This window comes from Rhinatrema bivittatum, chromosome 2 (assembly GCF_901001135.1).
Source record: "Rhinatrema bivittatum chromosome 2, aRhiBiv1.1, whole genome shotgun sequence".
Taxonomy (NCBI): domain Eukaryota; kingdom Metazoa; phylum Chordata; class Amphibia; order Gymnophiona; family Rhinatrematidae; genus Rhinatrema; species Rhinatrema bivittatum.
Genome location: NC_042616.1, coordinates 144,048,224 through 144,072,518, shown reverse-complemented (window position 1 = coordinate 144,072,518; position 24,295 = coordinate 144,048,224). Strand labels below are relative to the sequence as shown.

Genomic DNA, 24,295 nt, shown 5'->3' with positions numbered 1-24,295 from the left:
TACAGATTAGTGTGAGTGACCATCGCTCTCTCAGAGCTTCCCTGGAACCAGGTATTTGCTCCTCGAGGGCCTAACCCTTTCCAACTACTGAGCCATATTAAGATCTTGTGTGAGATATCATCTAGTACTGGCTATGTATATCTGCATATCCTGTAAATTCACTATCTACAGTCTCTTTGCAGCTCAGCATCCTGGGAATTGCAGTTCCAGTCTCTGAGGGACTTCAGCCCTGCCGGGTATTCCAGCTCACTACTGCCACCTCTGGTGACTATACTGCTTATCTAATAAAGAACTATCTGTGTCTGTCTCCATACTCCAGCCTAGCCGGTGGTCCCTCTCAGGACTCCCTCCTGAGGGCACTGTCATCTGCCATCGGCCCAAGGATTCACCTATTTACCTTCTGTCCAGCTGCGCACCATCTCCAGTACTCCGCTGGTACAGATTGCCAACTCTGCAGTCTACATTAATATTGCCATTCCTTAGCAGACCCATAGGAGGCAGTTCACTACAGATTGCATTCCTCCCTTAGGGGAGGACTTCCATCAGATTGCTATTCGTATCTGCTCGCTCCTCCCATCCGCATCGCAGCCCCTGCAACAGATTGCTTACCGCAAGCACTTTTACAACAGATTGCTGGCTCCTCCCCTTTGGGAGTATCCAGCAGCAGGATCCTATCCGATAGCTCTCTCTAGCAGCTGACCCCACAACAGATTGCTGACTCCTCCCTTTACAGGAGCATCCAGCAGCAGGTCACTAACAGATTGCTAACTTCCTAGCAGATCCATAACAGATTGCTAACTCGAGCAGCAGATCCAGAACAGATTACTAACTCCAGTGATTCCGGCTAAAAGATATGAACACCTTTAACTCCAGTGAATCCGGCTTAAAAGTATGGGACACCTTTAACTCCAGTGAAATTGGCTTAAAAGGTATGGACACCTTTAACTCCAGTAAATTTGCTTAAGGTATGTGAAGCCTAAAACCTCAGTGAAATTTGCTTGAAGACTGAAGAAGCAGTACTCCTGGGAATTCAGCTCAAGGTATTGGTTGTTAGTAACTATGGACCCAGCACACCTCTCCGCTTTTCAGGCTATACCGGGCATGGCTCAACGCATATCAGAATAGCCAGAAACCCTGGAGAAACTTACTGCAGCATTTCATCAGCTTCATGCACAAAAGATACAAGGTACAGCTTCTACACAAGAAGGTCAGTTACAGGAAGTAACTTTGAAGACTGCTGTTCCACTGGCAGCACCTATTCGATTCTCCAGAGAACTCCAGAAGACTCGAGGCTTTTTGAACCACTGCAGCTTACACTTCACTTTACAACCTTCATTGTTTCCCACGGGCCTTTCTAAGACCAGCTATATCCTCTCATATTTGGAAGGGAGAGCCTTATCATGGGCATCTACCTTGTGGGAACAAAAAGACCATATCTTGCTGGACATAGAAGGATTTATGGACTTATTTAAATCCGTCTTTGATGACCCTGCTCGAACGTCTATTGCCGGATTTGCTTTGGTGGACTTGAAGCAAGGCAACAGATCTCTGGCTGAATTCGCCTTAGAATTTAAGACTCTTGCAGCGGAACTTCACTGGGACCCTAGATGTCTCAACACTCTTTTCTGCAGAGGCCTAGATACCCATGTGAAGGACGAGCTGGCTACTTGTCAGACACCTGACTCGCTGGAAGAATTGATAGCCTTAGCCACTCGGATTGACTGTCGGCTTCGAGACAAAGTAAAGGAACTCCGGCCTAAGGTGTTACCTGGGTTGAAATAGGCCAGCATTTCTGCACTACACCGACAAGTTCGATGGTCCCTATTCTTTAGCTGGTTCAACTTTCTCCTCCGATATAGACCAGCTTCCAAGAACATCCGGGCGGATGCTCTCTCTCGCACTGCGGAGACGGAGGATAAACCTAATCTGCCTCAATATATCCTCGACCTGGCCAAGGTCCTCCTTACTGCTTCAGAGGTGGTACCTGCCCGCCTGTGCAAGAAGGTTTTGTCGTGGGCTCAAGACTCATTGACCGCGGGTCATTCGGGAGTCGCTCGGACCTTGGACTTGTTGACTGAATACTATTGGTGGCCTCAGGTCAAGAAGGATGTCCGTCTTTACGTCAGTTCCTGCCCTACCTGCACTCGACAGAAACCTTTGACTGGCCGCCCCTGGGGGCTTCTACAACCATTACCCATTCCCATCGAGCCACAGACTTCATTGTGGATTTACCTCCCTCAGAAGAGAAGACGGTGATATGGGTCACGGTCGATAGATTCTCGAAAATGGCTCACTTCGTGCCCCTCTCTAAGCTATCAACAGCGCCAGAACTCGCAAATCTCTTCACTCAACACATCTTCCGCTTACACGGACTCCCTCTTCATATTTTATTTATTTATTATTTATTTTTAATTTTTATATACCGACATTCTTACATCCGATGTAAATCATACCGGTTTACATTAAACAGAATAGCAGGAAATAAATTTCCATAGTCTAATACAATGAACATTTCAGACCGAGGCCCACAGTTCACGGCTAAATATTGGAGAGCTCTCTGTAGGAAATTTGGGGTTCAACTAGACTTTACGACGGCTTATCACCCCCAAGGCAATGGCCAAGCGGAGCGCACAAATCGGACCTTAAAGGCCTTCCTCCGTGTCTTTGTAGAAGACCTCCAAGACGACTAGGTGGCTTTATTACCGTGGACAGAATTCTCCTACAACCGCCATAAGCATTCTGCTACCAACATGTCTCCCTTCCAGTTGGTCTACGGGAAACGCATTAGACCTCCCTTGCCCTTGCCTCTGACGGTTCCGTCCCCTGCAGTGCAACCTACAGCACGACAGTTTCGTGACCTTTGGAGATCTACTCAGGAGAAGCTTCGACAGACTGCCGCTCGGCAAAGAAATATGCTGACAGGCTACGGTGCCCTGCTCCTGTCTTTTGCCCTGGGGATAAGGTGTGGTTGAGCACCAAGAACATCCGATTGCAGAATCCCTTTATGCACCTAGCTCCCAAGTATATCGGCCCATTCGCCGTAGCGGAGCGAGTGGGTATGATTTCCTACCGTCTACGCTTTCCTTCCACCCTGAGGATCCACAACATCTTCCATGTATCTCTCCTCAAGCCTTTGATCCTGTCTGTTTTCCACGACAAGCCCCCTGAACTCACCAACTCAGCAGCTGAACAAGACATCATCTAACAGGTAAGGGACGTCTTGGATGTGCAGTTCCACCATTGTAGGTGGGAGTACCTCCTTTCCTGGGAGGGGTATGGCCCTGAGGAGAATATGTGGGAGCCGGCCTCTAACATCCTAGACAAGACCCTTCTTCGCCAGTTCCACTTGGACCACCCTGTGAAGCCCAAGCCCCCGGGAAGGGGGCTTAGGAGGGGGGGCACTGTTGCGGTCCCGGGCCGTGCCCCGGTCCCTCCACCTACCTCAGGGTCTTTTTGGCTTGTACGGGCTTGTACGGGCCGGCCTGGCTCCTGCCCGCGGCGCTCCCTCCTCGAGGGAGACGCCGCCGATGCTCCGTGGCTGGCCCCACCCCCTAGGTGCGAGCTTGTGCGCGCAGGGGCTCAACATTTAAAGGGGCCAGTGCGGGAAAGTACAGCACTGCCCTGGGGTGCCTTGCAACAAGGTTCACTCTTCCAGAGTTGCTAGTTGCTGTTCCTGGTTTCTGACTTCAGCTTCTGACTTTGAATCGTCCACTGGCTTCTGACTTCACCTCATCCTCCGGTATCCTGTCCTGCTCCAGGGGGTCTCGCCTGAGTCCAAGCGGCTCGGGTCCTCATGGGCTCCTCCCGGGGGGACCATGGGCTTCCAGTGGTGAAGTTCCAGTTGGCCTCCTGGCTCCAGCTTCTCCTCTCTTCAATACTCTAGAACTCCTCTTCAGACACCTGCCCACAAGAGACCGCACATAAGTCCAAGCGGCCCAGGTCCTCATGGGCTCCTCCTGGGGAGACCTCGGGCTTCCAGTGGTGAAGATCCCTCTGGTCTCCTGCCCTGTGCTGCCTCCCGGCTTCGACATCCACTGTGGGCCTACCCACGGTGCGAAATCATCTGGCCCAGCCGGCTCAAGGGTCCATGAATCCAACAGTTAGGTTACTGTATATAGTTCGTTTGCAGCGGAGTAATACTGACGGACTGTAGGTGGCATGCTGGTATTTATGGCAGAGTCTGTCAAAACGTCTCTGTCTCTATCTGCTGGAGTGGAGGCAAAACCCAGGGGTCTGGACTGATCCGTGGTACTACAGGAACGAAAATTATCAGGTAAGAACCAATTTTCCTTTGTGAGGTAAAAAACAAAACATTGAAAACCACAGGGAATGGCTATACCAACCAGGATGCCTCGACCAGGATTTAAATTCTGTGCCTTTGGCAAGATTATGTCGGTCACTGATGGCCACAAATCTTGTTATATTTGCCTCGGTCCTGACCATAACCAGGCAAACTGTGGGGACTGCGGCTGTATGTCTCCAAGAGAGCAGTGCCAGCGAGCTGACGGAATTCAACAGTTAAAAGCAAGACCATTGGGCTCTTTTGCCCCTTCTGAGGCCTCAACAAGATCCTCTCCAGGCCCAAAAAGAAGGAAGAAGTCCCCATGTCATTGACGGGCTCTTCTGTAGACCCCCTAGGGTTAAAACACCCATCGCCGATGCCCCATCAAAAATCGAAGCACGGTGAAGGGGATGCGTCAGTAACACCGTGGCTGCATGCTGCGTCGAAGCCACCGACTCACAGACGCCCATCGTTCTGAATCTCATGCGAAGCATCGACACACCTCTGGAGAGCCGGCGCATCGATGCATCGGCGCACCGAAGCAATGAGAAAGTAGTGTCGCAATCACATCCTGCCGACGTACCACTGATGCCATCGACGCACATCTGTGCTGATCCTATTACCACGATGCTACTGATTCTACCGACGCAGCTGAAGCCTAAAAAACATACAACGGGTCATAAAAGACCTAGAGAACCGTCTAGTAGTAGATTTGGACAATGAAATATCTCCACCAAGGTTCTCCAGCAGCACGTCACCTTCATCAGAGGTGCTTTCAGGGCTTTCTACGGTCTCTCTACGCCATACCGATTCTGGTCTCCAAGACCCTTTTACTCGGAAAGTCATGAAACCTCCAGCAATTATAACACGTCCCAGGGGTCCAAACACTGAAATACTACTGGGTCGCCTTACCGCCTGTAGCAGCCCCGACGCCCACTCCTTCTACTTCAGGATTACCACAGTATAAGAACATAAGAACATGACATACTGGGTCAGACCAAGGGTCCATCAAGCCCAGCATCCTGTCTCCAACAGTGGCCAATCCAGGCCATAAGAACCTGGCAAATACCCAAAAACTAAGAATTTTATCACAATTCTTACAATCAGTGGAGCAGACACATCAGCCAACACTACATATTCCACCCATAATACCAGTGGTTCCAGAAGACCCCTCTATCCCGGGTCCAGCCCCAAAGGACCAACAACAAGGGCCTTCATCGCCAGTGGAAGATCTCCTAGATACATCTTCCTCAACAGACTCATCAACAGGCTATCCGTCAGACCCAGCTGAGGTCCCGCCTGAACCTGCCTCTTCACCAGATGTTAGAAACGGGGGGTGTTTAGTGTGCCCTTGGGCCTCAGCCCGACCCCAGATGGATCCAGGACTGAACCGAGGGTTGGCAACGTGTCCCAGCATGGCAGAACACGGTGTTACCCTCTGCCAGGCCTGCAAGCTCCCAGAACCAACAACAGATGATGTTGGTAGGGGAACGGTCCTCCGACTGTTCCGAGGCCTTTCGGACCTGCCACTTGAATCGGCGTGGAGCAGCAGGCTGGCCTGAGGATGAGGGCAGACGGAGGCCTTGACACGAAGACATGAGACCAAGGTTGATGCGACGGCATCACAGACGAGGATTGAAGCAAAGAAATGGCAACAGGGCGGATGCAACGGCATCAGAGGTGGGGAACCTGAAGTCTAGATGAGACGAGAAGCTGGGAAGGAAGACATTGGCACTGTCTCTCCGGGCGCCCTACACAGCCCACCTTCACGGACGGACCCAATGGGCTTGTCGCGGACCACCCTGTCCCATTGCGCGCCCTACACAGCCCGAGGAGGCTGTGTAGGGCCACGCGGAGAACAGGACAAGCGCAGGAAAGGAATCTAGCTGGCAGAGGCTCCAGTGATCGGAACAGGAACCAGACGGAATGGATTTACCCTCATGAGGTCACCTGGAGGACTAGGAGAGCTGGAACATAGCAGGAACAGACATCAAGAAGATCAGACACCAGGAATCCTTGACGGGGACCTCAGGCAATTAAGACATGGTGCTAGATACAGATGAGACGAGGAGCTCCACGAAGAAGACAAAGGCCTATCGGCGAGCTGGACAGCAGGAGCTTCCAGAGACGAAGTAACTCCGATGCAAGGCACGGCTGACTGGAAGTTGAAGTCCTTTTATAGGGCTGCAGACAGGCGACTCCCTGGGAGGAGTTTGGAAGGCCCACACCTAGCTGGCCCTATAACTACAGAGGAGTGCTGCGGGCCGGCCCCTAGGGAGAAGGGCGTGGCCCAAACCAGGAAGTCCATGCAGACACAAGCAGCCTCAGGCAAGCCCCCAAGAACACTGTGGCCTTTCAGGCCCTGGAGCAAATCCTGGACAGTTCGTAGGCGAGATCCCGGAGCGGCCTCCAGAAAGAGGTAAGGAGCCTCCCGTAGCACCGCTACAGAAAGGTTCATAACACCAGAAGACCTTACCTATTCCCAGTTCTTGGGAAAAAGTAGGCTTAATGCTAAATATAGAAACGAAGAAAATACTTGACCCCTGTCAAGAAATGTTAGGGTTTCTAAAAATCTTTGACAGTCCCATTGAGCCCCTAGCACTTCCGCAACATTCGGTGCTAAATGCAGTGATGGAAAAGATATGGGATACCCCTCTCTTTACTCCACTGACATCAAGAAAAATAGACCTCAAATACTGGATGAGGTACTCCCCCTTTTACTCAGCAGTTCAACTCCCATATACTTCTGTAGTAGTTGAAACTGTGATGCAGAAAACAAGGAAGTCACGACTACACTCGAACACACCAGCAGCTCGAGATGCAAAATGTCTGGATGACTTCGCAAAGATAGCGTTTCAGTCCAGCATGCTAAATGCTAAAATTCAAAATCATCAATTTTTCATGGCACAATATCTGTTTGAAAATCTACAGGTTTTAAAACTCCATTTACAACAGGGATCCTCAGAGACCAACTTGCCTCCAGAATATCATAATATGGAAGAAGGTCTCAGACCTTCTTCCATATTAAAATCTCAAACCCCTCATATGAGGGGTTTGAGATTTTATGAGGGGTTTGAGATTTCCTCAAAAACGTATGTGAACGCTATAGCGGCGAGGAGACTCACATGGCTTAGATCCAGTGCCATCAGGGATGACGTCCATGACAAATTAGCCAATCTTCCATGCCGTCCTGACAATTTGTTTGAAGATAAGTTCACCGAAATGGTAGCAAAACTTAAGGAACAAAAGACAGCAGTACTATCACTGACCTCTCCTCACCAGCCTTCATCATCTAGGCAACAGCTATCATAAAACGTATAGGCCTTACTCTTTTTACAGGCCTCCACCCTATCAACCTACTAGACAGCAGCCTTACCAGCAGAAAGGACTGCGACAGCGCCCCAGAGCCCCTCGCCAGTCCCGTCAACAAACTGATCTCAACCCTCAAAGACCCAACAAGGTTTTTAGAAGTACTCCTGCCACCGGCTCAGACATCTTTGGTAGGGGGCAGGTTGTCCAGGTTCCTCCCAGCCTGGGACAACAGTACATCTGACCAATGGGTCCTGACTATAATAAAGGAGGGTTACTCCCTCAATTTCAAATCCCTTCCGACTCTCCCACACTTAGTTCCTCAGAAACACCAGACTGCACATCGAGGATCTCTTCTTCAGGAAATCAAAATACTCCTCCAGCAAAAGTGCATTTGGGAATTAACTTCTCCACAACTTCATCAAGGATTTTATTCACAATACTTCCTTATTCCCAAAAAGTCATGCTGCCGCTCGCATGTTATAAAATCCAGGCTCGGCGCGTGCAAAGGGGTGCACACATGTGCCCTTTGCGCGCGCCGAGCCTGAGGGGAGCCCTGATGGCTGTCCCCATTCCCTCCAAGGCCGCTCCGAAATTGGAGCGGCCTTGGAGGGAACTTTTTTCCGGCCCCCCTCCCACCTTCCCTCCCTTCCCTTATCCTAACCCACCCCACATCCCTACCTAAATCCCCCCCCCCATCTTATTTTATTTCATACGCCTCCGGCAGGCGTATCTTACACGCACTGGCAGGCGAACCCCTGGCACGGCCGGAATGGAGGTGGGCTCAGGACACGCCCCCCGGACTGCCCCTGACCCCGGACACACACCCCTGACCCGCCCCCGGACTGCCCATTTTTGAAAGCCCCGGGACTTACGTGTGTCCCGGGACTTGTGCGCGCCGCCAAGCCTATGCAAAATAGGCTCGGCGCGCGCAGGGGCATATTTTCTCAAGTTACGCACGTATGTTATACGCGTAGCCTTTGAAAATCTGCCCCAAAGTGACATTAGGATTTTAACAGAGAGTATCATAGTTGAAAAAAAGTTTGGTAACATTGGTGGAAGTAATAGTAGGGTTAGTTATTCTATACAGGAAAAAATGTTCTTGAACGACTATTGTAGGTTTTGTGGTTGTGTTGAGAATTCATGGGTGGACCGAGTGTTATCTCTGTTTTCTTGGTGTTGTCTGGTTGGGAGTCTGTTGGTGTTGATGATTAAGGGGTAGATTTTCAAACAAGGCGCGTTGGCGTACTTTTGTTGGCGCTCCAGGCGCAAACAAAAGTACGCGGGATTTTAGTAGATACGCGCGGAGCCGCGCGTATCCGCTAAAATCCTGGATCGGCGCGCGCAAGGCTATGTATTCTGTATAGCCGGCGCGCGCCGAGCCGCGCAGCCTACCCCCGTTCCCTCCGAGGCCGCTCTGAAATCGGAGCGGCCTCGGAGGGAACTTCCTTTTGCCCTCCCCTCACCTTCCCCTCCCTTCCCCTACCTACCCCCCCCACCCGGCCCTGTCTAAGCCCCCCCCTTACCTTTGTTGGGGGATTTACGCCTCCCTCTGGGAGGCGTAAATCCCCGCGCGCCAGCGGGCCTCCTGCGCGCCGGGACGCGACCTGGGGGCGGGTCCGGAGGGCGCGGCCATGCCCCCTGGCCGCCCCGGGCCGTAACCACGCCCCCGGGCCCGCCCCCGGAACGCTCCGGACACGCCCCGAAAACGCAGCGCGGTTCGGGCCCGCCCCCGACACGCCCCCGACACGCCCCCCTCGCCAAACCCCGGGACTTACGCGAGTCCCGGGGCTCTGTGCGCGCCGGTAGGCCTATGTAAAATAGGCTCACCGGCGCGCAGGGCCCTGCTCGCCTAAATCCGCCCGGATTTGGGCGGATTTAGGCGAGCAGGGCTCTGAAAATCCGCCCCTAAGTGCGTCTGAGAAGGCTCTGGTAAATAGCCAGGTTTTTAACTCTTTTTTGAAGGTTTTGGTGTCAAATTGAATTCTTAGATTGTAGGGTAAAGAGTTCCATAGAGAGGGGCTGGTGATGGATATGGCTCTTTCTCAGGTTGATGATAGATGTGTGGTTTTTGCTTGAGGAATTTTGAGGAGGCCTTTATTCATTGAGCGAAGGTTCCTTTTTGGAGCATGTAATTCAATGTGTTTGGTTAGCCAGTATTTTTGTTGTCCTGCAATTCTTTTGGGGAGGATTGATAAAACTTTGTAGTATATTCTGTATTTTATTTGGATCACTTCTACAACCCCCTCGACATCAAATAATACTCACCACAGATGCCTCTCCCAAAGGATGGGGAGTCACCTAGACAACCTTCAAAATCAGGGACTATGGTCCATGATGGAACGAATTCAACACATAAACCTTCTGGAACTTCGAGCTTTACAGAACGCCCTTCGAGCCTTCGAAGAATCCCTGCAAGGGAAAACGGTGATGATTCACACAGACAACCAAGTGACAATGTTTTACATAAACAAGGAAGGAGGATCAGGTTCTTGGAACCTCTGCAGGGAAACAATCCAGATCCTGGAATGGGCTCACAACAGGTCTATCTCCCTACAAGCAACTTATTTACCCGGAATCAGCAATTCCAGAGCAGACAAACTGAGTAGAATATTTCACCCCCACGAATGGGAACTACATCAGGAGTTAGCACATCGCATTTTCACCACTTGGGTGTCTTCCCTGTATCAACCTTTTCGCGACAGAGCGCAACAAGAAAGTAAGGACATTTTGCTAAGTGTATCCATGCCTACACCGACTAGCTCAGGACGCGTTCCTCATAAACTGGTCTCAGGGTCTTCTGTATGCATTCCCTCCGATACCACTCATCTCTCACACAATCCAAAGATGCATCGAGGACGAGGCAGATTTGATGCTCATTGCGCCAGCGTGGGCAAGACAACCATTGTACAGTTACCTGATACAACTATCAATACACAGACCAATTACCCTAGGCAACAGCCCTCTGCTACTTAACCAGGAGAACGGATCACTACTTCATCCACTTCATTCATCACCACCTCATGGCATGGAGATTGAAAGGCTCGTTTTCCAAAATTTGAACATTGCTCCTCCTCTTCAGGACATACTAGCCTCCTCCAGAAAACTGTCGACTAGACTTAACTACCAACGAAAGTGGTCACATTATACTTCCTGATGCTCAACTGCAGGTATGGATCCACTTACCTGCCCACCAGAACACTTTCTGGCCTACCTCCATCTACTTTATAGCGAAGGCCTAGCCACTGCCTCACTCTGAGTACATTTAAGCACTGTAGCAGCTTAACATAATCCTCTGAATGGGGAACCCATATCATGTCATTCTCTCATATCCAGGTTCATGAAAGGAGTCTTGCGCTTATGTCCCCTGACAAGGAAACCACCAGTTTCGTGGGACATCAACATAGTCCTAGAACAGCTCATGCTACCAACTTTCAAACCATTGGACACTTGTCATTTATGATATCTTTCTTGGAAAGTACTCTTCTTGACTGCCCTCACATCAGCAAAGCGGGTCAGTGAACTGCAAGCCCTGGTTCACTGCCCTCCTTATCTACAATTTTACCATGACAAAGTTACTGTTGTGACCGTTGCTGCCCGATGTCTCCACTCTGCCTACCTTACCTCTTTGGCGACTCCCTCTTTGGTTGATGGAAGTTTGGCTGTTGCGGCGTCATTTTGCCGACATCCTCCGGTGTTCCCGGACCAGCTAGACGCTGCCTTCCGCCATATTCTCCTGAGGCCTAAGGGCGCGCGGGCGGCACGGCCCCGACTCAAGTACCGACTGTGGCGCGAACCTCATGGGTGTCCCCCTGAGATGACGTCATCATCACCAGATATTTAAGGTCTCTTGTTTTGCTAGCTAATCAAGTTAGCAAAGGGTTTTCTACCTAACTGCCTCCATGTATTGCTGCGGATGGGATTCACTCTCCGCGTACCTTGCTACTCTGCCTCCTCGGACTTTACCAGGGGTACCCGCTCCTCGGGGGCTTAGCTCTCTCTCTTGCTTTTCAGGTCGCAGTCTGGAACCGGTACTCGCTCCTCGAGGGCCCATGTTCCCGGACCTGCTCCTGAATATAACTTCTGCCAGGAAGTCACCGCTGCCTACAACACCAGTGAGTTACCATCTCTCTCTCAGAGCTTTCCCTGGAACCAGGTACTCGCTCCTCGAGGGCCTACTTCATTCCAGGTTCTGGGCTGTTCAAAGAGACTATTGTGTGAATGTTACCATCAAGGTTCTGTTCCTGAACTCTGCATACTCTGCCTACTCACTATCTCAGTATCTCTACAGCTCAGCCATCCTGGGATCGCTGTTCTAGTGCCTGAGGGACTACAGCCCAGCCGGGCTCTTCCAGCTCACTACTGTCACCTCTGGTGGTTCTCTAAAAGCAGTTTAATAAAAGAACTAAGTGTGTGTCTGAATCCCAACTCTGAGCCTGACCAGTGGTCCCTCTTGGGATCTTTCCCCGTGGGCGTGGTCATCTGTCACTGGCCCAAGGATCCACCCACAGTTATCACAAACAATAACAGATTGCTAACTCCATGGATCCGGCACAGTTCAATACCTTGCAGGCCATACCAGTCCTGGCCCGACGCATTGCGGAGCAGCAAGATGCCTTGGAGAAACTTATTTCAGCGTTCCATGAGCTACACACACAGACGTTTCAAGGTACAGCTTCCAACCATGAAGGTCAGTTACAGGAGGTAACTTTAAAGACTGCTGTACCACTGGCGGCTCCAATCCGTTTCTCCAGAGAAATCCAGAAAACCCGGGGCTTTTTAAACCAGTGCTGCATGCATTTTACCTTACAGCCATCTTTATTTTCTACAGCTCTCTCCAAGACTACCTACATCCTTTCCTACCTGGATGGTAGGGCCTTGTCTTGGGTATCTACCTTGTGGGAACCCAAGGACCCCATTTTGCAGGACATAAAAGGATTTATGGACTTATTTAAATCCGTTTTCGATAACCCTGCCTGAACTGCTGTCGCCGGTTCTGCTCTTCTTTGCAAAAATGGTGGACCAAAGAAAGCGTGGAGGAGCAGCGCTGAGGCGAGCTCAGTATTAACTTTAATGAAGACATGAAAGAACGGTTGACAAGGAATTGTAACATGCATCGTTTGAGTGGCTTCCCCTGATGAAGAACATTCGAAACTGGGCCTTGTTGGGGCAAGTGCCGCTATGGAGAAATTTTGAGAACTACAAACGTTGAGATAAGTGGGATTTTGTGCTCTAGTTTAACACTCTGGCGACCTGGCATTCTTTGTTCGATGTATAGTGTTTTCACACTCAATTTTTATAAAAAGAACTAAAAAATGAAAACAAAATTAACATCTGTAAAAACTATATAAAACCTACACATATTTGGAGAAATTTTTGGAAATTAAAAAACGAAATAAAAATAGGGTAGGGTGGACGGTGGTGCTCATGATTAAACAAGAAATGACATACAAGGCACTAATGGTTGAGTGCTCTTGGTAGTTTATGAAGCATTACCATACACCCAACAAATTTTATAAAAATTATGGTAGGAGTCAACGGTTTTTGGGTGTGAGTTCACATAGTAATTTTAATAAGTTTGGTTGAAATAAATGAGTCTAATTAAAAATTAAAAAAAATATAAGAGTAGGTTAAGTGTGGGTTTTGAATGGTGCATAATTGTATTTACCCCCACGGTTGTGGATTAATAGTGGTGGCTGGTGGATTCAGGGGCAGGAGGCAACTTCATTCTCAGACGATTAGTGGAATACTTGAGGATTCCCCTCATCAAGTTGAAAGATCCATTACTGTTATCCTCCATTCATGGAGAGCCCTTATCGGGTGACGTGACTTGCCAAACCGTACCAGTTACTCTCCGCAATGGAATTCTCCATACGGAATCGCTCTCTTCTTTGTACTGGAAAGGGCCATACACCCTATCATCCTGGGGTTACCCTGGTTGCAAGTGCACCAACACCAATTTGACTGGACATTCTTGGATCTCTCCCGCTGGGGCCCAGAATGTCTCAGGAGGTGCCTTAAGGAAATCTCGCCTATCATTTACATGCCTACGATTCCAGTGATGCCAGGACTGCCGCCCCAATATGCTTCCTTTCGGGATATATTTTCCAAAGAAGCAGCTGATATTCTTCATCTACAAAGGCCCTATGACTGTGCCATAAGACTGAAGCCCAATGCTGAGCCAGCGAAAGGACAGGTGTACCCTCTCTCAGCCATTGAGAATAAGGCAATGTCGGAATACATTGAAGAAAATCTCCAGAAGGGCTTTATCCGACCATCAAAGTCGCCAGCTGGCGCAGGCTTTTTCTTTGTGGGGAAGAAGGACGGTACCCTATGTCCATGTATCGATTACTGAGGTCTAAATGAAATCACGATCAAAGACCATTACCCCTTGCCATTAATCTCGGAGCTGTTTGACCGGCTGCAAGGGGCCAAGATATTTTCAAAGCTTGACCTGAAGGGGGCCTACAACCTCATTTGCATTCGGAGCGGCGATGAATGGAAAACGGCCTTCAAAACGTGAGACGGCCACTTCGAGTATCTAGTAATGCCGTTCGGGTTGTGCAATGCACCCACCATTTTCCAAAATATGATGAACGACATCTTGCGGGACCTGCTGTACAAAATGTTGTGGTCTACCTGGGCGACATACTAATCTTCTCCCAGGATTTGGACACCCACATTGCAGATGTCAAGCAAGTACTCCACCGTCTTTGTGAACACCGGCTGTACGCCAAACTTTCTAAGTGTGAATTTTACAAAGACTCGTGTCAAAAGAAGGCTTCCAAATAGACCCTCACAAACTTGAAAGTATCAAGAATTGGTCCCAACCTACCAGCCTGTAGGCATTAAGGAGATTCCTGGGGTTCACTATTATCTAAGCTTTATAAAGAACTATTCTTCTTTAACTGTACCCTTGACTGCGATGACCCACAAGGGTTCCAACGCTTAAAAATGGTCAGCGGAGGCCATTTCCGCGTTCGAGAAATTGAAGACTGCCTTCTCCACAGAACCGTGCTTGCGGCATCCAGACCCAAACAAGCCCTTTATAGTTGAAGTTGATGCTTCAGATGTGGGTGTAGGGGCTGTGTTGAGCCAAACAGGAGACTTGAAAGCCTTACGTCCCTGCTCATTCTTCTCACGAAGATTTTCTCCAGCCGAGAAAAACTATGGGATTGGCGATAAAGAGCTCTTGGCAATAAAGCTTGCATTCGAGGAATGGCGGCCTTGGCTCATAGGCGCTCAACATCAAATAACTGTATTCACGGATCATAAAAGTCTAGAGTATCTCCACCACGCACAATGTCTGAATTACAGACAGGCCAGATGGTCCTTATTTTTTAATCGTTTCAATTTTGTGTTGACGTACCGCCCTGGAGATAGAAACATCAGAGCAGCCGCGCTGTCACGCTCCTTTCTTTCAGAGGATGTGCCTGATGAGCCACAGCACATAACTGACCCGAAGAAGATCCTCTTGGCATCCACTCAGTCTGTACCCACTGGTAAAACTATCATTCCTAAAAGACTCAGGAAGAAAATGCTCTTTTGGGCACACAATTCCAAGCTGGCTGGCCATCCTGGCCTATGCCGTACCCTGCGCAAGATACAGAAGCTGTATTGATGGCCTACCATCAAAAAGGATACCTATTCCTACGTGGCATCCTGCACCAATTGTGCTAAGAACAAACCCGCTTCTGGACAACCATGGGGTCAGATGCAACCACTGCCTGTTCCGGAATGGACCTGGTCACACATCGCTACTGACTTTATAGTCGATTTACCTACTTCCAGAGGAATGAATACCATCTGGGTGACAGTGAATCGATTTAGCAAGATGGCACACTTCGTGGCGCTCCCTGGCATACCTTCAGCCTTGGAGCTTGCAAAGCTCTTCATAAAGCACATATTCCACCTCCATGGACTACCTTCTCACATCGTATCCAACCGTGGGTCCCAATTCACGACACAATTCTGGAGAGCCTTGTGCAAATTGTTTGACATCTCTCTAGACTACACCTCAGCCTATCATCCGCAGTCGAATGGTCAGACGGACAGATGAATCGAGCAATGAAGCAGTTTATTCGAGGTTATGTCACGTTCCGACAGAACAACTAGGCCAAATTGCTTCCATGGGCTGAATTCGCCATCAACTCTCATCCAACAACATCTACTGGATTGTCACCTTTTGAAGTGGTTTTTGGATGTTCTCCAACACCGCCACTTCCACTGAAGCTCTTAGTGACGTCCCCAGCAGCTCAATCCACTGCTGATGATATTCATAATCTGTGGGTTCGGATAAAGGATATGCTAATCAAAGCAAGTGACCGTGCTAAGAAGTACTACGATGCGCACCATTCGCAAGCTCCAGTCTTCAAGCCAGGAGACAAGGTCTGGTTGTCAACCAAGCACCTCAGACTTAAACTACCCACCTCTCGGTTTGCTCCTCGCTACATGGGACCATTCACAGTTCTTCAAGGTATTGGCAAAGTCACCTACCATATGAAGTTACCACCTGGTCTCAACATCCATAATGCTTTCCATGTTTCACTTCTGAAACCGCTCATACTCAGCGAATTTACTTCCAAATCTCATGTCCCACCTGTCATCAATGCAGGAGACGACTTAGAGTTCAAAGTTGAAGAGATTCTGCATGTTCGAAAAAGAGACAATACTTTTAAATACCTTCTATCAAGGGAAGGTTTCGGCCCCGAAGAAAACTCTTGGGAGCCTCAGACCAATATCCTGGACAAAGAGATGCTTCGTCAGTTCCACATTGCTCATCCTTCAAAACCCAAGCCTGGTACTCGAAGAGGAGATCGCCCTTTGAAGGGGGGTACTGTTGCGACCGTCGCTGCCCGAAGTCTCCACTCCGCCCACCTTACCTCTTTGGCAACTCCCTCTTTTGTTGATGGAAGTTTGGCTGCTGCGGCGTCATTTTGCCGACCTCCTCTGGCATTCCCAGACCTGCTAGACGCTGCCTTCTGCCATGTTCTCCTGAGGCCTAAGGGTGCGCGTGTGGCGCGGCTCCGACTCAAGTACCGACTGTGGCGTGAACCTCAGGGGCGTCCCCCTGAGATGACATCATCATCACCAGATATTTAAGGTCTCTTGTTTTGCTAGCTAATCAAGTTAGCAAAGGGTTTTCTACCTAGCTGCCTCCAGGTATCACTACAGATGGGATTCACTCTCTGCGTACCTTGCTACTCTGCCTCCTCGGACTTTACCAGGGGTACCCACTCCTCGGGGGCCTCATTCTCTCTCTTGCTTTTCAGGTCGCAGTCTGGAACCGGTACTCGCTCCTCGAGGGCCCACTTTCCCGGACCTGCTACTGAATACAACTTCTGCCAGAAAATCACCATTGCCTACAACACCAGTGAGTTACCATCTCTCTCTCAGAGCATTCCCTGGAACCAGGTAGTCGCTCCTCGAGGGCTTACTTCATTCCAGCTGTTCCAAGAGACTATTGTGTGAGTGTTACCATCAAGGTTCTGTTCCTGAACTCTGCATACTCTGCCTACTCACTATCTCAGTTTCGCTACAGCTCAGCCATCCTGGGATCGCTGTTCCAGTGCCTGAGGAACTACAGCCCAGCTGGGCTCTTCCAGCTCACTACTGCCACCTCTGGTGGTTCTCTAAAAGCAGTTTAATAAAAGAACTAAGTGTGTGTCTGTCTCCCAACTCTGAGCTTGACCAGTGGTCCCTCTCGGGATCTTTCCCTGTGGGCATGGTCATCTGCCACTGGCCCAAGGATCCACCCACAATTATCACAAATAATAACAATTACACTACGTACACACCCCAATTTTCTGCCGAAGGTGGTTTGGGTTTTTCACATTAACCAAACCATCACTTTTTCCACTTTCCATCCAAAACTGCACGCCAATGACAATGAAGGAAAACTTCACACCTTGGATTGTAAACGTGCGCTTGCCTATTACAAAAAACACTGGCACATGCTGTCTGACTCACACACACACTCTCTCACTCCCACATGCTGTCTTGCTCAAGCACAGGCTCTCACTGTCACATGCTCTCTCTCATACAATCATTCATACATACAGTCTCTCACTGGCACATGCTGTCTGAGCCTCACACACACAGGCTCTCTTCTCACTCCCACATGCTGTCTTGCTTAAGCACAGGCTCTTACTGTCACATGCTCTCTCTCTGTAAAACAGTACAGTTCGATACAATAGGGTATACCCAGAGTGATACCACAGACGTGAAGAGCCGGTAGTGGCCCTCGAACTGGCAGCCCACCCACCACCTTTGGGTGCCATGCGGCACTTCTCCATCGCCATGGGAACAGAAGAGAAGAATAAATATCACCTGAAACTGAAAAAGAGAAAAAAACAGAACTGCAATGTGAGGGAGAGATCCGATCGGAAGCCCTGCCCCCCGCCCCCCCCCCCACGTCACAAGGGGCAGCTCCGACCGTTGAAAGGTGCCCTGCCACCAGGCGCTGTGCGCCGAAGAGGTGCAACAAAGGGGCTCTCTCCTTTGTGCACCCCTTAGTGCAACCTGTAGTGCAAATGCCAGTTAATATCTTTGCAATTGAATATCTCTCCTTTGTTTAATATACTTCCTGTTATCCCTTTTTGCTCAATTGTTAAAAATCCTGCATTTTGAGCTTTTGTAAACCGTTGTGATGGCTTTACCGAATGACGGTATATAAAACTCATTAAATAAATAAATAAATAAATGAAAAAAGCAAGTTTGCTTACCGTAAACGGTGTTTTCCGTGGATAGCAGATGAATTAGCCATGCTGTCTGGGTATGTCCTCCGTGCGACTAAGTGGCGGAACTCTCTAAAATCACCAAAGTCTTTCAGTGAGGTGCTCCCTCTTGTATCTTCCTGCATTTGCTGAGGCTCCTCAGTCCGTAACAAAGCAAATTAGTATGCCATGTTGGGAGGCGGGTGGGGATCTGAGCCGAATCCATGAAGTTAGCAATATGTTATGGTTTTGAAGTGTTTGAGTACTGCAGTGATGGCCACTCTCACGGGGAGGAGCCCCGTTAGGAACTGCAGTACTAGGCTAGACTCGATACACACAGAAGATTGTCTTTTATTATATAGCTTGAAGATACCACCAGAGGTGGCAGTAGTGAGTTTCTGTCTTGCGCAGCTGGACATGATTCCACATAGGCCCGTACATCTTCTTTCATAGAGGGCCCGTACATCTTCTTTCATAGAGGGCCACCAGTAGTATCTTTGTAAGGTGGTGAGTGTTCTGGATCATCCAGGATGGCCTGCAAGCAAAGAGTCATGGGCCCATCTGAGGATCTTCTCTCTCAGAGACTGGGGCACCACAGTCTTTCCAGCTGGAACTGTGTGTGTAGCTGAGAGAAGTACCCTGGTAGGGTCAATGATATGACATGGGGTATCAGGAACATTCTCCGGTATGAAGGAACAGGAGAGGGCGTCCGCCCGGGTATTCTTGTCTGCTGGGCGATACTTCAATAGGAAATCAAATCGGTTAAAAAATAAGGACCAGCGGGCTTGTCTGTGGTTTAAGCGTTGCGCATGTCATAGGTATTCAAGATTTTTGTGGTCAGTGTAAACCGTTATCTGATGTTGTGCACCCTCGATCCATGAACTCCATTCTTTAAAAGCCAATTTGATGGCTAATAGCTCCTTGTCTCCTATCCCATAGCTTCGCTTGGCAGAAGAGAAACGCCAAGAGAAAAAGGAGCAGGGATGCAAGGTGTGGGTGTCACTGTGTTGACTAAGGACAGCACCAACTCCGAAGTCCAAAGCATCCACCTCGACAGTGAATGGTCGTCGTGGATCCAAGTGAGGAAGACATGGTTCTTGAATAAACGCTTCTTTGAGTTGCTGGATGGCGTCTATGGCTTCAGCAGACCATTGAGAGGGATTGGTTCCTTTCCGCGTCAAGGCTGTAAGGGGTGCGGTCAAGGTAGAATAGTGATGAATGAAGGATCTGTAGTAGTTTGTGAATCTGAGAAATCTTCGCAAAGCCTTAAGTCCAGTAGGTTGAGGCCAGTCTTGGATGCTTTTGGCTTTTTGCGGATCCATCTGGAACTCCTGGCTGGATACCACATAGCCTAAGAAAGGAACTGATTCCTGGTGAAAGGAACATTTTTCTAACAATTATCACTTAGTCTTTGTAGAACATTAGCGACGTCTACTTGATGGTTCTGCAGGTTTTAAGAAAAAACCAGTGTGTCGTCAAGATATACTACTACACAGCTGTACAACATGTCCCTGAAGATTTCATTCATCTTGTTTTGAAACACGGCCAGGGCATTGCAAAGGCCAAAGGGCATGACTAAATATTCAAAATGGCCGTCGCGGGTATTAAATGCTGTCTTCCATTCATCGCCCTGGCGTATTCGGACCAAGTTATATGCCCCTCTGAGGTCCAGTTTTGTGACTATTTAGGCCCATTGGAGCCTATCAAAGAGTTCAGGGATCAAAGGCTATGGATAGCGATCCTTCATGGTGATCTCATGTAAGCCGCGGTAGTCTATTCATGGGCGAAGGTATGCATCCTTCTTACCCACAAAAAAGAATCCGGCTCTGGCTGGATATTTAGAACGCCGAATGAAACCCTTCGCCAGCTTTTCTTCAATATAGGCTGACATAGCCTTGGTTTCAGACAGAGAAAGTGGGTACACTCTTCCTCTAGGAGGTTCGGCATTGGGGACTAAGTTAATGGCGCAGTCAAAAGATCGGTGAGGTGGCAGAGTATCTGCTGCCTTCTTAGAGAACACGTCCTGATAAGATGAATACTGCTGGTAGGCTCAGAAGGGAGGTGGTAGTGGTCAGGCATGGCATAGGAGTGACCACTTGTAGATATTTTCCATGGCAATCTCTTCCCCAATGGGACAGTTCCAAGGTGCTCCAATCAAACTGGGGCAAGTGCGTCTGTAACCATGGCAATCCGAGTACCATCGGGTGTATTGCCTTATCCAGTTCAAGGAAGGAGATGGTCTCCGAGTGGAGTGACCCTGTGTGGAATAGATTGAGTAGAATAAGAGACCTTACCTGGTAGTGGCTCGCCATGTATGGAGGATAACAGCAGTGGCGTAGGTGTCTGAACAGTGGGGATTCATAGGTGTTCTACGAGTTGTCTGAGTATGAAGTTTCCCTGGCACCGGAGTCCACTAGGGCTAATGTGAGGAATTCGAGAGCATCCAAAATAATAGAGACTGGAAGGGTCAGTGGAGGAGATGGAGAATTTAGACCTAGGAGGAGTCCTCTGGCGAGTTTTCCAGCCAGATAGGACAGGAGGGCACTGCATGGCCAGGTTGTCCGCAGTACATGCAGAGGCCTAACCTTCTTTGATAATGCCTCTCCTTGGGTGTTAGGTGGCTGCGGCCTAGTTTCATGGGTTCTTCCTCTTCGATACTGGGTATGGAAGTAGTCTGAGTAGCAGGCATTGGACGAGAGCGTGGAACTCCTGGTGACATCTTTTTAGGACCCTTTAACTCTTGTGACCGCTCCTGCAGACGACGATCAAGTCATCCCACGAGATCAATGAGGGAGTCCAGGGTATCAGGGAGCTCACGTGCTTCTAATTTGTCTTTGATGTGAAAGTTGAGACCTTCCAGAAAAATAGTCCGCAGTCAACCCAGGACCCAATGTAGCTGCGAGGCCAAGGTTTTGAACTCAATAACATAAACAGTCAGAGGTTTAGTACCTTGTTGGAGATGTAGGAGTGCAGATCCAGCGATGATCTTGTGAGCGGGGCTGTCAAATACAAAATGAAAGAGAGCAAGGAAGCCCGTCAAATCACTGAGAATTGGATCATTACGCTCCCAGAGAAGTGAAGCCCAGGCCAGGGCTTTTCCGTCTAAAAGAGACAGTATGTATGTAGTTTTGAACACTACGACTGGAAAGTAGGTTGGCTGTAAGGAGAAGTGCATACAGCACTGCCTCAGGAAGCCTCTACATAGCAGGGGATCACCTGTAAAACGAGTGGGTGCCGGCAAGGGCACAGAGAGTCTTATAGGCCCAGTAGGTGGAGAGGCAGTGCCTTGTCAGGCAGAGATGCAGAGTTTAGCCAAGAGTTTAGTTGATTGAAGGTGTTAGCCAGTGTGTCTAATGTCCTTTGCTGTTCGGCCAGACTTTGGGCCAGGCCAGGGAGGAACCCTGTGAGCCTCACCGTCAGCAGGCATAGTCTCAGTGGCGTAGGACACAGCTGTAGGTAGAGACTTTATTATGAAGGAAAGAAAGAGTTAATGCCTGCAGAGCGGGAGGTGCAATAGTACAGTTTGATGCAGTGGGGTATACCCAGAGTGATACCACAGACATGAAGATCCGGTAGTGGCCCGCAAAGCGGAGTACCCTGGGAATCCCTCCAGATGAATATAGGCTACCTCGGGAATACAGATCCGGTAGTGGCCCGCAGAGCGGGGTACACCGAGGATGTCTGTACAGTAGATGTAGATGAGCTGGATGAGGTGCAGAAATCGGAAGTGGCTCCTGTAGTTGGTGTGCCAATACTCTGCAGCGCAGGGTATGCAGAAATACCTCTACTAAAGAGAGACGTAGTGACCCGAGGCATAGGGTACATCGCAGAGAATCCTCAGAACAGTTCTTATCGTAGAAGTCTTATAGTGGTACTTACAAGAGATGGTGCGAGGCAGGTCAGTAATAGTCAGGCTGGAAGGCCCTCCGAGGAGTGGATAGCCAGGAACGCAGAAGAGCCCCTGAGGAGCAGGTACTCAGAGCGTCATATGCCAAGACCAGAGTCAGGAACAGGAAGTTCTAGAATGAAGCGGATTCAGCAATGAGGGAACTCCTTGGTAACTCGTAGAAGGCAAGGGCCGGTTAGCTTAAGTACAATAGCGAGTTGATGTCATCGGGAGGGGATGCCCCCGAGGTTCTCGTCATGACATATAGAAAGGAGGCCCTTGTGTGTGTGCACGCACCTAAGTGGTTCCGAATCCAAGATGGTGGTCGGCAGCGCCCACGCTGTCCTGAGGACGCTGGCGAGGTCGGCATGGGTTAGCAGAGGCCGCCATTCTTCCCAGAATTGACGGTGCGGGGAAAAGAGAGGTGAGCATAAGTTGTTGCAGCCGTCTGCAACCGACAGGCATAACACCCGCCTCCCTGGAGAGTTGACTAGCTAGCTAGATTTAGCTATGATACAGATGTGGAGGCTCATGAGGCAACGTCGATGTGGAAAATCCTCCACATCATTGGTAGAGCTCAAAGCTCTACTAGGTAGGAGAGACGTCCATTTGGTGCCGCTGGATGATGCCACCCACAAGAAATGGCTAATTTATCCTGCTGTCTATGCAAACATCATTTATAGTGAGCAAACATGCTTTCTTTGAAACTGACTGGTTGAATATAATAGCAAGAATAAAAAGAAACTTTCCCTTGCTTTAATATTGCATGCCATTCTTAACCATTTGAATTCTGTACAAAAATATTTTTATTTTCCTTAAAGATTTGATATGTACCATTTCTCTTTTTTTCAGTTTGATCCACTGATAATTGAAAGCAAAAATGCAGCAACTGTGGTGTTAATGCTTAACTCTCCAGAGGAAGATATTTTAGCCAAAGCATGTGATGCCATCTACAGATTTGCAGAAAAAGGTTTGTTTCACAGATTGCTTAGACTATTGGCCTTTGTTTCCAATTCCTAAGTTTCCTATACTACATTAAATTCATTGACACTACAACCCTGTGTTTCAGCAAATGTTCCCATTAGTTTCATAAGCCAGATTTTGAAGTTATAACAAAATAAACCCAATTTCCTGTTTAAAATTCCTTTGTTCAGATTATGTGCTTTGTTTTTTCATAGAATTTCTTGTACTTCATACAACATAATTTCATTTTACAATTAATGGTTTCTCTGCAGGCTTTTGTTTTCTTTTTACTATTTTTAAATTTTATTTTGTCACTGCATAAGAAAAAACACAAGCTTCCTAACAATGTAAATGAATGTTTCATAGCATTCAGACAGGTTAATCCATGATCAGTGGTTTACCTTTACCAGCAGATAGAGATGGAGCAAAGCTGACATCACAGTATATATGTATCCCTGCAATGACATCAGCCTGCTAGTATTCTCTATCTCCAGTGGATGTTGGACATACATCTCCCTACTGTGGATTTCTTAAAAAAAAAAAATTTTAAAGGAGAAAAGAAGAAGGAAATTAATTTGCCCCGCTCTCCTGTGGTGATACCTTATGGGTCCTCCCTCAGTCGAGTTTTCCTGAGGTGATATCTGCGGATTCCTCCCTCAGTAGAGTACCTCGGTCCAATAGGTTTTGGGGCGTGGACTTAGCTGTAGAGAGAGAAACAGCTGAGAGGCTAGTGGGTGTAGGAAGCCAAGTGCGGTGGTAAAGACTTTTGCTGTCTTCCCTCACAGCCGGAGAACAACTCTATACTCTGCCAACAAAGGCTGAGCTCAGGTAAAGAGTTAAAAAAAAAAAAAAGAGGGAAGAATTTGCTTCCCCTTCTGGTCTCTGAACCTTGGTGCACTGATCCGACATCCATTCCCACCTCCAAGAGAGCTTGGAGACTCATGGCAGCTTGGCATGTTGAGTGGCCTTTTGGCTAGGTCCCGCTGTTAGACTTTGCTCAGATACCGCATGGTAGGCTCCGGCAGTGTTGCTTTCATTGGTCGTAAACGGCTGCGACCGCTCTGTCTCACCTCTTTTTTGACTTTCTCCTCATCCATGGGTAAGATGGCTGCCTCCGGTGCCGAATGCCGAAACCCTCGG

General features: G+C 48.9%; 1 protein-coding gene across 3 annotated transcripts in view; it reads left to right on the top strand.

The window, feature by feature from the left end:
• ARMC3 (armadillo repeat containing 3) overlaps positions 1-24,295 on the top strand; it is a 641,613-nt gene that overhangs the window by 162,161 nt on the left and 455,157 nt on the right. For all 3 annotated transcript variants that reach the window (XM_029588706.1, XM_029588705.1, XM_029588707.1), the window contains exon 3: positions 23,045-23,162. In XM_029588706.1, the coding sequence (XP_029444566.1) occupies positions 23,045-23,162 (118 nt within the window). The remainder of the gene's footprint in view (positions 1-23,044; positions 23,163-24,295) is intronic.